The sequence below is a fragment of the Mesocricetus auratus genome, unplaced genomic scaffold, assembly GCF_017639785.1.
Source record: "Mesocricetus auratus isolate SY011 unplaced genomic scaffold, BCM_Maur_2.0 Super-Scaffold_100025, whole genome shotgun sequence".
In the NCBI taxonomy this organism is placed as follows: domain Eukaryota; kingdom Metazoa; phylum Chordata; class Mammalia; order Rodentia; family Cricetidae; genus Mesocricetus; species Mesocricetus auratus.
The window spans coordinates 26,860,901-26,875,960 of NW_024429206.1; the positions used below are offsets into that span (position 1 = coordinate 26,860,901).

A 15,060-nucleotide genomic window follows, 5' to 3' on the forward strand; every position below is an offset into this window, starting at 1 on the left:
AGTTACAGGCAGTTGAGACAGATAACATGGACATGGGAATCAAACTTATGTCCTCTGCAAGAGCAGTAAGTGCTCTTCCTCCCACCCCCAAACAGGGTTTCTCAGTGTGGCTATGGAAGTCCCTGCACTCACTCTGTAGACCAGGCTGGCCTGGAACTCACTGATACCCACCTGCCTCTGCCTTCCGAGTGCTGGGATTAAAGATGAGCGCCGCTGCCGCCCAGTTTAGCCTTGGGAATTTGACCTTAATTAGACCCAGGCAGTGACTATGGAATTTTCAAAGTTGTTCCTGCAAAAGCCCGCGGGGCCCTCATAGTACATGTCAGACCTCTCTACCTCAGCCCCAGCCGCTGTGGGCTTGCCCTAGGCTCCTGGCCACGCCCTGAGTTATCCCCATTGGTCAGCTCCTGCAAGCAAAGGGAGCGTTATCTTTACCTTGCGGGGTTCACAGTTCAGTGCTCACGTGGCTCACCGCGTGGGGTCGGGGGGGGGGCAGAAGTGGGGGTGGGCTCAGGCCCAGGGGTCGAAGTCAGAGTACTGAATTATAGCGGGTGTGTGTACATAAGCTGTGGGTGGCCCCCGTGCGTTTCCCCTCTAGAACATGGAGGTCTCGTCCAGTCCCCTGCAGCGGAGTCTTCAAGTCTTTGCTGTGCTTCAGTGGGTCTTTTCGTTCTTGGGACTTGGTGAGTCCCCGGAGCCCGTGGAGCTAGACAAACCTGGCGGTTGGTACTCTCCTTGCCCATGATCCTAGGAGACAGAGTAGGAATTTCTGGGGTCTTAGAACGAGTCTGGGGCTTGAATACCATGGTACTGGGAGAGTGAGTCAGAGGGGAGGAAAGGGCTTAAGCATCCGAGTCCCTTTAAACATATTTTTATTTTATGTATTTATTTGTGGGGTGGCGTGTTCACAGCAAATGTGTGCCGAACGGAGGGCAACTCGAAGTCATCACGCCTGTCATTCTATAGGACCGGGGGATCGAACTCAGGTCATCAGGCTTGGCAGCAAGCACCTTGCCTGCTCTGACACTTGGTTCTTGGCATGCCCTTCTATCTTGTCAGCCCTGCTCTGCCTGGTGGCATTGGTCCTAGCCTCCCTGGGCCGGGCCTGGACCCTTGTGGTCCTCTACCTGGTCTGGCTCTACAGAGACAGACACACACCCAGGATGGGGGGTCGCCGTTCTGCCTGGGTCCGGAACTGGGCAATCTGGAGGTATTTCCGAGACTACTTCCCCATCACGGTGAGGGTCCCAGGAAGTTGGCTGGATTGATGGATGGGTGGGGTTTCAAAAGAGGCAAAGGCGGCTTCCCATCTCCAAAGCTGTTCCTCGCTGGGAAACGTGTAACTTCCATTACCTTTGTTCTCCAGCTGGTTAAAACGGCCGAGCTGGATCCATCCCAAAACTACCTTTTTGGTTTCCATCCCCACGGGGTCCTGGTTGTTGGGGCCTTCAGCAACTTCTGTACGGAGGCCACAGGCTTCTCTCGCCTCTTTCCGGGTCTCCGATCACATGTACTCATGCTGCCATGCTGGTTCCAAGTGCCTCTCTTCCGAGATTACATCATGACCAGTGGTAAGGAAGTCCTTTCTTAAGATGGCCTGGCTGGCCGATGGATGTCACCTAACCTTTCTGATCCTGGGGAGGGGGCGGGGTGCCCGTGTTCGCCTCTCTCTCTCTCTCTCTCTCTCTCTCTCTCTCTCTCTCTCTCTCTCTCTCTCTCTCTCGCTGGTCCCCATGCATCCCGGCCTTTGTCCTCCCCACGCAGGTTTAGTCTCTTCTGACAAGGCTAGTGCTTCCTATCTCTTGTCCCACCCCGAGGGTGGCCAGGTGGCCGTCCTGGCCGTGGGAGGCCCCCTGGAAGCTTTGGAGGCAAAGCCTGGAACAGTGAGTTTGCGGCTCCGGAATCAGAAAGGATTCATTAAATTATCGCTGGAACACGGGTGAGGAGTGGGCAGGTGGCGGCAGGGGCAGGTGGCGGCAGGGGTAGCTCCACCGGAGCTCTGTCCTGCAAGAGAGGAGCGGGGAGCCCGGTCCCTTCGGGCTCCGGTCACCGGGTCTCTTCCCGCTCCTCCAGGGCTCCTCTTGTGCCTGTCTTCTCCTTTGGAGAGAATGAGCTCTTCCAGCAGTATCCCAACCCGCCAGGCTCCTGGGTGCGGAGGCTGCAGGAAGCTCTTCAGGCGACGCTGAGTGTGGCCCTGCCTCTCTTCTACGGTCGCCTGGGTCTCCTGATCCCCTTCCGTGCGCCCGTCCACACTGTGGGTGAGCCGTATATCTCTCTCTCCCCCTCTCTCTCAGGAGCGGCACTGCTCCCTTCAAGCCTGATGTCCTAGCTCGCTGGTCCAGCCTGATGCCTGTTAGTGGGAGATTTAGGGACATCCTTCTCCCCTACTGTTTTCCACAGTGGGCGCCCCAATTCCTGTCCAGCGAAGCCCGAGGCCCAGCCGGGAACAGGTGGATCAGTTGCACGAGCTGTACGTGGAGCGGCTGATACAGCTGTTCGAGGACTACAAGACGCAGTATGGCGTCCCTGCTGGTCAACACCTTGTTCTCACCTAGATGTGTCCAAGTCCCCGTGTCCATGTCCCCGTGTCCTGGCCTGCCTGACTGCAGGGGGTGGGGGTGAAATTAAAAGTGGGAATGGACGAGAAATATTTGTGTGTTTTGTACAAGTTCAGGGGAGGGAGAGGTAGCCACAGGGCAGGGGGACCCCATTGTTCCCACTGATGGTGGTGGTCTTGAGGGCTGCCAGGGAGCTGGAAACAAACTGTGTTCATCGCCCCTGCCAGCCTGCCTGGGTCCTCCTGCCCTGCTTGGCCTGTGTGCTGGACATCAAAGTCTCAGGTCCCCACCTCTGTCTGGGGTCCTATGGGTCACTGGGCGGGCTGGCCAGCTGCCTCACGCCTGTTCTCACCTTAATGCCTCAGTCACAGGGAGGCGGGTGCTGTCCATCTTCTGCACTCCGAGCTCCTCCCAGTGACCTGCCCAGACTCATTGACCAAGGAAGTTCAAAGATCAGTTCAGGAAGGAGCCTAGAAAGTTCTGGGGCTCCAGGTCCAACATCTGATCATCCCAGAGGTGAAGTGCTCCCTGTGAGATCACACCCCCAAAACCTCCACCCTCTGCTTCCGGGGTCCTGGTGACACAAAGGGAGGCCTCTAGGACAGCTGTCCCAAATCCTCTCTCTCACCATGAAAACACCTCAGAAGCAGCGGCTTGAAGTGATAGGCGCTTACCAATATGTGCTTACTTTTCTCTTCATGGGTAAGAGTGACGGGAGAGGCCCGGGGAGTGTGGCAGGCATGGGGGCCTAGAGACAAGGAAGCTAGGAAAAAGGCATTGAAGGCCATCTGGGGGGTCTGCTACCCCTGTGGGCTCCAGGCACCAGGAGAGAGTGGAGGAGACGGGGGGGGGGGGAACAGATTGTTTTGGCTGACTGCATGACAGAAGCTGAGTCATCTTTCCCTGTCACCCAGGCCTCCTCTGCACCCTCCTGGTCCTCTCCCTCCTCTTTACCCGGCTCTGGTCCTTGTCCCTCCTCTATTTGGTATGGCTCTACCTGGACTGGGACACACCCACCCAAGGTAAGTCTCGGGCGTCCGTCTCCAGCCGTGAGGCATGTTTCCCCGTTGTCTGTGTGGATGTGCACTCCTGTGGGGATTTTTGTTCTGTTTTTAAGTGTCTGTGGGTTCACCTGCCGCCTGTGGAGAAAGACCGGGGGTTGACTCCATCACTCTTCCACCCTGTCCACTGAAGCAGGGTCTCTCAATCGAACCTAGAACACACTGATACGGCAGTGTCTGCTAACCAGCTTGCTGGGGTGGGAGGTTCCTGTTTCCACCTTCCGAGGCCGGGGGTTACAGTGACTTCCATGCCCACCTGGCAGTTTGCACGAGTTCCGGAGATCTGAACTCTGGTCATTTTGCCTGCCTGGCAAGTGCTTAATTGAGCCATCTTCCCTAGTCCGGAAGATACAGTTTTTCCCAGCGAGTCCTCTCACCCCTGCACGTCTCTCCGTGTGCAGGAGGAAGACCCTGCGATTGGATGCGAAAGTGGACGGTTTGGAAACTCCAGAGAGATTATTTCCCTATCAAGGTGCAAGTCCAAACTCTCGAGAGACGGTCGGTCTCCTCCCTCTCTGCCACCCCTCACCTTCCTCCTGCACTGGGTGTCTGAGCTCAGGGATGGGTGATCCCTGAGAATGACCCCCTGTGCCTTTAGCCCGGTCTTCGGACCTTGAACTTTGAACTCTGGTGGGGTAAAGGGCCGTTCTTCCCAGCAGTTATCTTGTATTCTTCTTTAGTTTTTATTTGCTTTTTAAATGTATTTTTCTTTTGAAGTTTATGTTTTACTTGGGGGGGCTTGTGCATGCCTCCACGTGCCTGTAGCAGTCAGAATCGGGTTTTCTTCCATTGTGTGGGTCCCAGGGATGGATCTCAGCTTGGCAGGCTTGCTAGTGGCCTCCTCTACAAGCGGGAACAATTCACCTGGCTCTCACATTGTCTTCTGTGCCTCTTCCTCCCCACACCCTCCCAAACACCTCAAAGCTGCTGAAAACTGCAGAGCTGCCGGCCGACCGGAACTACGTGCTGGGTGCCCACCCCCACGGGATCATGGGCACAGGAATCTTTTGCAATTTCTCCACTGACAGCAACGCCTTCTCCCAGCTCTTTCCCGGGCTTAGGCCTTGGGTGGCCACGCTGGCAGGACTCTTCTATTTCCCCATCTATCGAGAATACCTCATGTTCAATGGTGAGCCTTATCCTGGCCTTGAGTCAGCTGACACATCCTAGAGCCACTGAGGAGTCTCACTGAGGGGTTTTCCAGATCAGGCCGGCCTGCGGACATGTCTGTGGGGAGACCCATCTCAGCCATTAGCTGACGTAGGAGGATCCAGTCCACAGTGGGCAACAGCATTCCCAGGGCTGTGTAAGAAGGTCACCTGGGCTGGGCATTGGTGGCACACGCCTTTAATCCCAGCACTCGGGAGGCAGAGGCAGGCAAATCTCTGTGAGTTCGAGACCAGCCTGGTCTACCAAGCGAGTTCCAGGACAGGCTCCAAAACAATACAAAGAAATCCTGTCTCAAAAAAAAAATCAAAAAAAAAAAAAAAAGAAGGTCACCTGGGCATGAGCCTGCAAAAGTTCCTGTAAGGAGAATCCTCCTTGGTTTTTGCTTTGAGTTCCTGCACTGACTTCCCACAGCGATGGACTGTAACCTATGAGCTGAAAGAAACCCTTTCCTCCCCTAAGTCACTTTTGACCAGAGTAAACACAGTAACAGAGACAAAAGTGCCCGTGGGTTGCAGGGTATCCCCTCCATAACTAACAAGACCCTTACACAGCAGACCCCTACTTGGGTAAGAGAACGGGCTTGGACATTGGCCCTACTCAGAGGGGGTCCCCAAGCGTGTTGTACAGGATGCAGGGGTTGCAGAACTCGAAGGGAACAGGATGCCAGACTTGCTCTTTCTGTACGGAAAAGTGGAGGTGGGAAGGCCAGGGAGCTGGGGAGAGGGCGGTGACAGTGGCCCACTTTTGTCCCCAGGGATATGTCCTGTGAGTCGACACAGTCTGGACTTCATTCTGTCCCAGCCCCAGCTTGGCCAGGCAGTGACCATCGTGATCGGGGGTGCCCAGGAATCCCTGTATACGGCTCCGGGGGAGCACCGCCTCGAACTGAGGACGCGCAAAGGCTTTGTGCACCTGGCACTAAGGCATGGGTGAGTGGGGCTGCAGAATCGACACAGTTGCTTTGTAACAGGGTCCCATGCAGCCCCGGCTGTCCTTGATCTCACTATGTAGTAAGAATGACACACACGCACACACACACATGTACACACGCACGTGCACACACACGCACGTACACACGCACGTACACACGCACACACGTGGCGGTGAGAAGGCATCCATCATGTCCTCTGTCTAGAGTCACAGGCAGCTCCCTGTGAGTTGCTCAGCACAGTGTAACTCAGGTCCTCTGTAGTACGTACTCTTAACTTCTGAGCCATCTTTCCCACCCGCACCTGCATTTCCGAGAACGTCTTTAACTTTATGTGCACGCATGCTTGCCTGCCTGCATGTCCGCCCGTGTGCTGTGTGTGTGCGGTGCCCAAGGAGACCAGAAGAGGGGCATTGGATCTCCTTCGATTGCAGCTAGAGACAGTTGTAGGGTACCACGTGGGTGCTGAGGCTCGAATCCAGGTCTCCAGCCCCATCCTTTGCATCTGGGAATCAAACCCGGCTCTTCACTATTCCACGGCAAGCACTTCACTGTCCGGGCAGCATCGCCAGACCCTCAGCCCTATCTCAAGGCGATACCTTGGAGCCGGGTGTGGTGAGACAGGGCTAGAACCCCAGCAGCCTGGGAGACTTAGGCAGGAGGAGACCACAAGCCTTTCTTCCCTCTTCCCCCTCCCCAGGGCCTCCCTCGTGCCTGTGTATTCCTTTGGGGAGAATGATATCTACAGAATCAAGTCCTTTGACCAAAACTCCTGGCAGTATCGGTGCCAACTTGCCTTCAAGAGAATCATGGGATTTTCCCCTTGCATCTTCTGGGGCCGCAGTCTCTTCTCAGCCAAGTCCTGGGGTCTGGTCCCGTTTGCCCAGCCCATCACTACTGTGGGTGAGTCCAGGCCTCTGGGAGGGGAGTCAGCTCCATTTGCAGCAGGAGAGCCCTGTCACCCATGCCTCCCCTCCCTGCAGTGGGCCACCCCATCCATGTGCCCCAGTGCCCCACACCCACTGAAGACCAAGTGGACCGTTATCACCAGCTCTACATGAAGGCTCTGGAGCAACTGTTTGAAGACCACAAGGAGGCCCATGGTGTCCCTGCCTCCACCCACCTCACCTTCTGCTAGACCTGAGGCCCCGAGCCGGGGCCTGGAGACTTCCGCCGTGTCACGCTCCACTCCTTCATAAATGCCAATTCTGCAGGCAAATATGTCCAGACAGGGCCACCCCCATCCCACGGTACTCCAGAATGCCCTCTCTCCCCAAGTCTAGGTCTCTGTCCTGACCCTGAATCTCTTCCCAGTGAGTCTTGGTTGTTTTTTTGACCTCAGATAAGTCACTACTCAATTTGTTTAAGTTTCTTACTAACATAGTTAATTACACACATGGCCTGGAGAGAGTACTCAATAGTTAAGAGCACTTGCTGCTTTTGCAGAGGTTGGAATCCCAACACCCACACGGAGGTTCACAACCACCCATAACTCTAGTTCCAAGGGATCCACTGTCTCTTCTATCTCCACAGGCACCAGGCAAGCACATGGTACACACATTCATGCAGGCAAGCATTCATTCACATAAAATAAATGAATCTAAAACTCAACCATCAGGGGTTTTTGTTTGTTTGGTTAGTTTATGTTCTTCTGTGTAGCTCTGGCTGTCCTAGAACTCACTCTGTAGGCCATGCTGACCTCAGAGAGCTGCCTGCCTCCTGGGTGCCGGGATTAAAGGCATGCACCACCACACCCAACATCTAGCAAGTTTTAGTATGACATTTTCATGCATGTGAACAATGCATTGGATCACACTGGCACCCGAGACCCTCTCTTGTCCCGTTCCCTTCCTCTTTCCCACTGACTTCTGCTTTCCTGTCCTTTTGTTTGTCTGTTTGTTTGTATTGTTTTGGGGATCCAGTGAGCTTTATTAGAATCATTTACAGAAGTGTGGTCACCTCACCCTGCTGAAGAGAATAAGGTCTCACCCTCTCATAGCGAGCATTAATCTCCGCCCATCCCCAAGGGTGAGTCTACCGCTATCACGTTGCTATCAAACTGCCCTCTGTGTCTGTGTATCTCCTTACCTATAGGTTAGCGCAGCTCCTAGACCTTATCAGAAAAGCTCCTTTGTATAGTGGACAAAGGTCCAGGTAGAAGCTGAACTAATCCGCAGAGAATGAGCGTCATCTAGGAAGAGGGGAGCAGGAAGACTAAGAGTCAGGGCAGACGCCGGAGGACCTTGCTCTCAGAGCTCACACCAGCTGTGTTTGCCTGCACAAGGTCCAGCCAGCACTGAAGGGGGAGGAGCCACAAGACCCCTCCCCTAGCTGAGGAGCTGTTGAAAGCTGAAGGCTTCTGTAGAAGGGAGAGATAGTTTTCTTTAAGTGTGTCAACCCTGGTACAGACCTACTCCAGGAAGTAGATCTATCTGTACTCATAAGTATACAGGCATCACAAATTGGAATGGAGCCGGGCATTGGTGGCACACGCCTTTAATCCCAGCACTTGGGAGGCAGAGTCAGGTGGATCTCTGTGAGTTCGAGACCAGCCTGGTCTACAGAGCGAGTTCCAGGACAGCCTCCAAAACAATACAGAGAAACCCTGTCTCGAAAAACCAAAAAAAAAAACAAAAACAAAAACAAAAAACAAATTGGAATGGAATCACTGAGGTGTGTGTGTGAGAGAGAGAGAGAGAGACAGAGAGAGAGAGACACAGAGAGACGAGAGAGAGAAGTTCAAAGGGTGTGAGGTGAGGTGGGGGATGTATGGGGAGGAGTGAGAAGTCTATATAATTGAATTATATTGTATACGTGTATAAAATTTCCCCCCAAATTAACAAAATGATATCATATTAAAAATATATAAGGTCTTGGGGGCTGGAGAGATGGCTCAGAGGTTAAGAGCACTGGTTGTTCTTCCAGAGGTCCTGAGTTCAATTCCCATCAACCACATGGTGGCTCACAACCATCTATAATGAGATCTGGTGCCAGCTTCTGGCCTGCAGGCATACATGGAGGTGGAACACTGTACACATAATAAATAAATAAATCTTTAAAAAAGAAAGAAGTGGCCCTTAAAAAATATATATATATAAGGTCTTAAGATGGGGATGGAGACAAGATGAGAGTTAGCAGGAGTTCACTGACGTCATTGGGCATGGCACATCGGGTAGAACGAGAGTTAAGACTTGATGCCTTAGGAGCCCCCGTGTGGACACAGCGTCCTGAACTCCGCCCGTTTGTTCACTGGCTTTGTGTTTCATCCGGATCTAAAAACAAGAGTGACTTGTCAGCTGGGCACCATGACTCACGCCTGCAGTCTCTCGGGATGCTGTGACAGAAGGATTTCTTTAGGTAGGAGGGCAGCCTGAGCTACACAGTGAAACTGTCTCCAGTAACAATAATAACACCAGTCTGTTTGAATGTGGTCAGGCTGCAACTGTATTATGTCATTCACTGTACTGTAAAATGTTTTCATGGAAGAATTTTTTTGTGTCTACAGGTGAAAGTTTGGGCAAACCTGCAAGTTATGTTGGTTCTCTTCAGATAGAAAGGGTTTTTTTTGTTTGTTTTGTTTTGTCTTTTTTTTTTTAATACAGGGTCTTGACAGGCAGTGGTGGTGCAAGTCTTTAATCCCAGGACTCGGACATGAGAGGCAGAGGCAGGAGGATCTCTGTGAGTTCCAGGCCAGCCTGGTCTGCAGAGTGAGTTCCAAGACAGCCAGGGTTACACAGAGAAAACTTGAAAAACCAAACCAACCAAACAACAACAACAAAAAACCCATAGTCTCATGTAGCTCAGGTTACCTTTGAACTCACTGTGTGAGGAGAGGTGCCCTTGAATTCCTCATCTCCTGTCTGTGTTGGGGATGGAAGGAACCCAGGGTTATCTTGTGTACTACACAAGCATCTGCCTACTGAGCCACCTCTCCAGCCTTCCGGATACCAGTTTTGTTGGTGTGTGTGCGTGTGCGTGTGTGTGTGTGTGTGTGTGTGTGTGTGTGGTGTATGTGTGTGTGTGGTGTATGTGTGTGTGTGTGGTGTGTGTGTGGTGTATGTGTGTGTGTGGTGTATGTGTGTGTGTGTGTGGTGTGTGTGTGGTGTGTGTGTGTGGTGTGTGTGGTGTGTGTATATGTGTGTGGTGTGTGTGTGGTGTGTGTGTGGTGTGTGTGTGGTGTGTGTGGTATGTGTGGTGTGTGTGTGGTGTATGGTGTGTGGTGTGTGTGGTGTGTGTGTGGTGTGTGGTGTATGTGTGTGTGGTGTATGTGTGTGTGGTGTATATGTGTGTGGTGTGTGTGTGTGGTGTGTGTGTGGTGTGTGTGTGGTGTGTGTGGTATGTGTGGTGTGTGTGTGGTGTATGTGTGTGTGGTGTGTGTGGTGTGTGTGTGGTGTGTGGTGTATGTGTGTGTGGTGTATGTGTGTGTGGTGTATGTGTGTGTGGTGTGTGTGTGGTGTGTGTATGTGTGTGTGTGTGGTGTGTGTGTGTGGTATGTGTGGTGTGTGGTGTATGTGTGTGTGTGGTGTGAGTGTGTGTGTGTGTGGTGTGAGTGTGTGATGTGTGTGTGTGTCTCCTCCCTTCCCTTCTCTCCTCTTATTTGAGACAAAGTCTCACGTAGCCCAGGCTGGCCTTGAACTCACTATGTAACCAAGGCTCCCTTTGGACTCCTGACTCCACCTTGCAGATTTTGGGATTATAGACACTGCTACCACGCCTAGCCCATAGGAAGTTCTCTCTGGAAAAGGGCACATGCCAGGTGTTGTGGGATGATCTTTTTGTACACTATGAAGGTGTGCCATTGGTTTCATAAAGGGCAGGACTTCTGTGGAGAGAGAATGCCCAGAAGGAAAAAGGGATTTTCACCAGCAGACTCAGAGGAGGCCGAGTGTGCTGTCCTGACAAAAGGTAAAAGCCACATGGCAGAATGTAGATTAATAGAAACAGGTTCATAATTAATATAAGCCTCTGTGTGTTTATTTGGAACTGAAGGTCAGCGGGACCAGGCGGGAAAGAAACTCTGCCTATACCTGAGTTCAGTCCCCAAGAGCCTGCAAGATGGAGGAAGAGAGCTGAGTGCTTAGAATTTTTTCTCTGACTCCCACATACGCACGCACTGTGAGTGTGCTTATACACATGGGGGGGCGGTGAAGGGGGAGAGATGGAGGGAGGGAGGGAGAGAGAAGAAAATATTTAAAAAATATTTCATTAAATGTGAGCATGTACTCACTCTGACCCCTGTGCTACACCCCAGTTCCTGTTTCCATTTCGAGACAAGATCCCACATAGCCCAGGATGGTCTCAAATTGCTGTCTAGCCAAGACTGGCCTTGAAGTCCTGAACCTCCATCTTCCAAATGCTGGAATTACAGGTGTGCATTGCACCACCCCACGCTACTTAAAATACCGTTTTTGTTGTGAAATTTCTATTGCAGTCTGTGTAGGGGGTGGGTGCATGCGTGCTGAGGTACATGTCGGAGATCAGAAAACAACTTGTGGGAGCCAGTTCTGTCCTTCCGTCATGAGGATCCTGGGGATCGAACTGGAGTCAGCCCATTTGCCAATTTTAAAAACCGGAATCTGTCTGGGTGTGGTGTTGCACACCTTTAACCCCAGAAACAGATGGATCTCTGTGAGTTCAAGTTCAACTTGGTCTACATAATGAGTTCCAGGACAGCCAAGGCTACAAATAGAGATACTGTCTCAACAAACAGAGAAATACCCACATTTGTGCCAGGCATTGTCTCTGACAGTGATGAGAACGGCCACTACGGAATACACAGAGATTCAGGCATGATGACACCAACACGACCCTGTCCTAAAAGCGTTCACGGTCAAGGCTGACGGTTCTCCTACCTCTCTGACTCATGGAACTCCCAAGGGCACTCCTAGAATCCGGCAATGCTGCCTATGGACTCACAAGAGCAGCTTCCGTTATGGCTGCCCTGTTATGTACAGGCTGTAATGAAACTCCGCTGGGGAGTGGCTGCTCCAATTGGCTAAATAACAATCCCTCCCATCACCTGAGCCTCAGTGCCAGAAACACAGCACCGAGCCCTTTCCATGCAGCATCTCCTCCAGCCCTTACTGGAAGTGCGGCGTTGGTTTTTACAGAAAGGGAGACGTCGTGATTCACCAGCGAGTGTGACATTGGCGACCCATCGCCTTCTGGGCCATCCAGACCATTCCTCTAAGCGCTGCCCTTCTGAGTCAGGCTCTCAGGCATTCTTTGGCTCTGTGATGACAGGCCAACTGCTCAACCCTTCTGTCTCTGGCCTCCTCCCTTGTCTTATAGGGAGCTCATTGTGAAGGCTAGGGAGCACCTGCGGGGTGCTGGGGGTGTCTTTCGGTGGGTAGACTGCTTGCAAAGCAGGAAGAAGTCCCTGGATGCCGTGTCCAGCATTGCATACATCCAAACGGAGCAGGCAATCCTGGCTCGTGCCTGTAATTCCAGAGTTAGGGAGGTAGAAACCGGAGGATTGGGAGTATCATCAGCTGCATAAAGAGCTGGAGGCCAGCCGGGCATTGGTGGCGCACGCCTTTAATCCCAGCACTCGGGAGGCAGAGGCAGGCGGATCTCTGTGAGTTCAAGGCCAGCCTGGTCTACAAAGTGAGTTCCAGGACAGTCTCCAAAGCTACAGAGAAACCCTGTCTCGAAAAACCAAAAAAAAAAAAAAAAAAAAAAAAAAAAGAGCTAGAGGCCAACCTGGGCTACATAAGACCCTGGTTTTGTTTTAAAGCATATGAGGCTGTCATGGTGGCTCAGTGGGTAAATCTCTTCAGCCTACAAATGTAAGTTTTCAAATGATTGGAGTTTTAAAAGTATTCTTTTTTCTTTTCTCTTCTAGACAGGGTTTCTCTGTGTAGTTCTGGCTGTCCTGGAAACTCACTCTGTAGACCAGGCTGGCCTTAAATGAAGAGATCCACCTGCCTCTGCCTCTGGAGTGCTAGGATTGAAGGCATGAAATTATTTTATTTTGTTTTATGTGCATGGGTGTTTTGCCTGCAGGCATAGCTGTGTACCATGTATGTGCAGTGCCCATGAAGGCCAGAAGAGGGCATCTTGTCCCTTAAAACTGAATTTGCAGATGGTTGTGAGCTACCATGTGGGTGCTGGGAATCAAACCCAGGTCCTCTGGAAGAGCAGCCAGTGCTCATAAGCACTGAGCCACCTCTCCAGTACCAACAAATGTTAAAAAAAAAAAACTATGAGAGCTGGTGTGAGATTGACTGTCTGTAATCCCAGCCTTTGGGAGGATAAGGCAGGAGGACCCCAAACTCAAGACAGGCTTGCACTTAATGGCAAGAGCCTGTCTCCATTTAGACAGACAGGCAGAAAAGGCCTATTCTCACTCTGAGATTGACAGTGATTTTCTAATGTGTCTTTGTGAGTGTGTATGCATGCATGTATGCAGGTGTGTGTGTGTATTCACAGAGACCAGAAGAGGCTACCAGGTCTCAGAGCTGGAGTTACAGGCATTTGCAGGATGGGGTCTGGGACCTGAACCCTGGCCTCCAGATTGTACAGCAAGCATTCATAACCACTGGCGTCTCATCTGTAGTTCCCACTGATTTACTTTTGCTTTAGGGCCTCCTGAAGCCCAGGCTGACCTATCCAAGGATGACCTTGACTTCCTGATCTCCCCACCTTCATCTATGGGTGAATGGCTCCATGTGAAATGCTCTCTTGAGCTCATGTGTTTTATTTATTTATTTATTTATTTGGTTGGTTGGTTTGTTTTGAGACAGGGTTTCTCTGTGTAGCTTTGTAGACCAGGCTGGCCTCCAACTCACAGAGATCCGCCTGCCTCTTGAGTGCTGGAATCAAAGATGTGCGCCACCACTGCCCGACTGAGCTCATTTTTTAAACTTTATTTTATTTGCATTGGTATGAAGGTATCAGATCCCCTGAAACCGGAATCAGACAGTTGTGAGCTGCCATGTGGGTGCTGGGAATTGAACCTGTGACCTCTGGAAGAGCAGCCTTAACCTCTGAGCCATCTCTCCTGCCCCGAGTTCATGTGTTTTAATACTTGGTTACCAGCTCATGGATCTGTTTGAGAAATTTCGAGACCATTAGGAGGCGGAGACTTATTTGGAGTCACCTAGGAGACACACCTCTGAGTATGTCTGTGAGGAGAGAGGACGCACCCTAAACGTGAGTAGTGCCATCGCATGGGCTAGGGTCCGAGATTGCATAGAAAGGAGAAAACAGGCTGGAGTATCAGTTTTCACCCTTCTCTACTTCCTGACCAAGGAGACAATGTGCCTAGCTGCTGCCACAATGATGGACTGTACTTTCAAACTATGAGTCAGAAGAAACCAGTGTCCCTAAGTAGACATTTGTCAAGCTATCTTATCTTGTCATAGTAACTATGAAAGTAACAAATAACCTATCACAGCAGGGCTCCAAACCTAACCCAAACAGCGCCACCTGCTGGAGACCAAGTGTTCATACACACATGCCTGTGGGGACAGTACATATCCACGGTAACCATCCACCTACAGTGTTCTGAGAATTATGCCAAACCTCTTTGAAAACAGTCTGGGTGGTACTGTGATTCATAATGCATCATGTCCTCGAGAGGACCCTGGAACACAGGGCTGCTGAGTCAAAGGCCTCCTCTCCTGCCTCTGAAAAGGTCTTGGCTATTATTAAACAGCGCTGAGGACGCATCAGAAGCAGAGTTCTTGTCTACCATGAATAAGCTCCTGGGATAGATTACTAGCCAAAAGAAAGAGGAGGAGGAGGAGGAGGAGGAGAGTCAAAGTGTACTCCATGTCCCATACTTACTTAGAATCTCAAAAGCCATCATTGCTGTCTGTCATCTGATTTAGGGGGAGCCCAGTCAAGACAGGGTTCCTCTGTGTAACAGCCCTGGCTGTGTAACAGCCCTGGCTGAACTCACTCTGCAGACCAGGCTGGCCTCGAACTCACAGAGATCTGCCTGCCTCTACCTCCCAAGTGCTGGGATTAAAGGCGTGTGCCACCACCGCCTGGCTTAAAACATTTTTAAAGAGATGTATTTTAATATGTATGAGTGTTTCACCTGCTTGTCTGTATGTGTGTCATAGGCTACTGCCTATGGAGAACAGAAGAGGGCGTTGGATCCCCTGGAACTGGAGCTATCACATGGGAGCTATCACATGGGAGCTGGGAAGCAAGCCTAGGTCCTCTGCAAGGGTGACAAGCTCTTAAGCACTGAGCTGTGTCTCCACCTCCTTAATTTAAACAAGCAATCGTTTGCGTCCGCAGGGCCGAGGAGTCACGAGGTGTCGTGTCATGTTTGAGTTCCTGGGTGAGCATGTCCTGTGGCTTCTCTCTCCCCACTTGCTCCTAGCCTTTT

At 51.6% G+C, this 15,060-nt stretch overlaps 2 protein-coding genes across 3 annotated transcripts; both read left to right on the forward strand.

Moving 5' to 3' along the window:
* Window positions 1-525: 525 nt before the first annotated feature.
* On the forward strand, window positions 526-2,648 carry LOC101828835 (2-acylglycerol O-acyltransferase 2-A-like). The gene is made up of 6 exons (XM_040731197.1): window positions 526-683; window positions 1,060-1,238; window positions 1,367-1,571; window positions 1,765-1,939; window positions 2,074-2,258; window positions 2,401-2,648. The coding sequence occupies exons 1-6, from the start codon at window positions 602-604 to the stop codon at window positions 2,553-2,555; spliced, it is 981 nt and encodes a 326-aa protein (XP_040587131.1). The 5' UTR covers window positions 526-601; the 3' UTR covers window positions 2,556-2,648.
* A 377-nt stretch (window positions 2,649-3,025) lies between these two features.
* On the forward strand, window positions 3,026-7,112 carry Mogat3 (monoacylglycerol O-acyltransferase 3). 2 transcript variants are annotated; one of them, XM_040731198.1, is made up of 7 exons: window positions 3,026-3,260; window positions 3,473-3,580; window positions 4,021-4,117; window positions 4,544-4,748; window positions 5,544-5,718; window positions 6,418-6,620; window positions 6,701-7,112. In XM_040731198.1, the coding sequence occupies exons 2-7, from the start codon at window positions 3,546-3,548 to the stop codon at window positions 6,853-6,855; spliced, it is 870 nt and encodes a 289-aa protein (XP_040587132.1). In that variant the 5' UTR covers window positions 3,026-3,260; window positions 3,473-3,545; the 3' UTR covers window positions 6,856-7,112. The 2 variants fall into 2 exon arrangements, with proteins under 2 accessions (XP_040587132.1, XP_005080529.1); XM_005080472.2 differs by having other exon boundaries at window positions 3,027-3,260; window positions 4,021-4,091.
* Window positions 7,113-15,060: the final 7,948 nt, after the last annotated feature.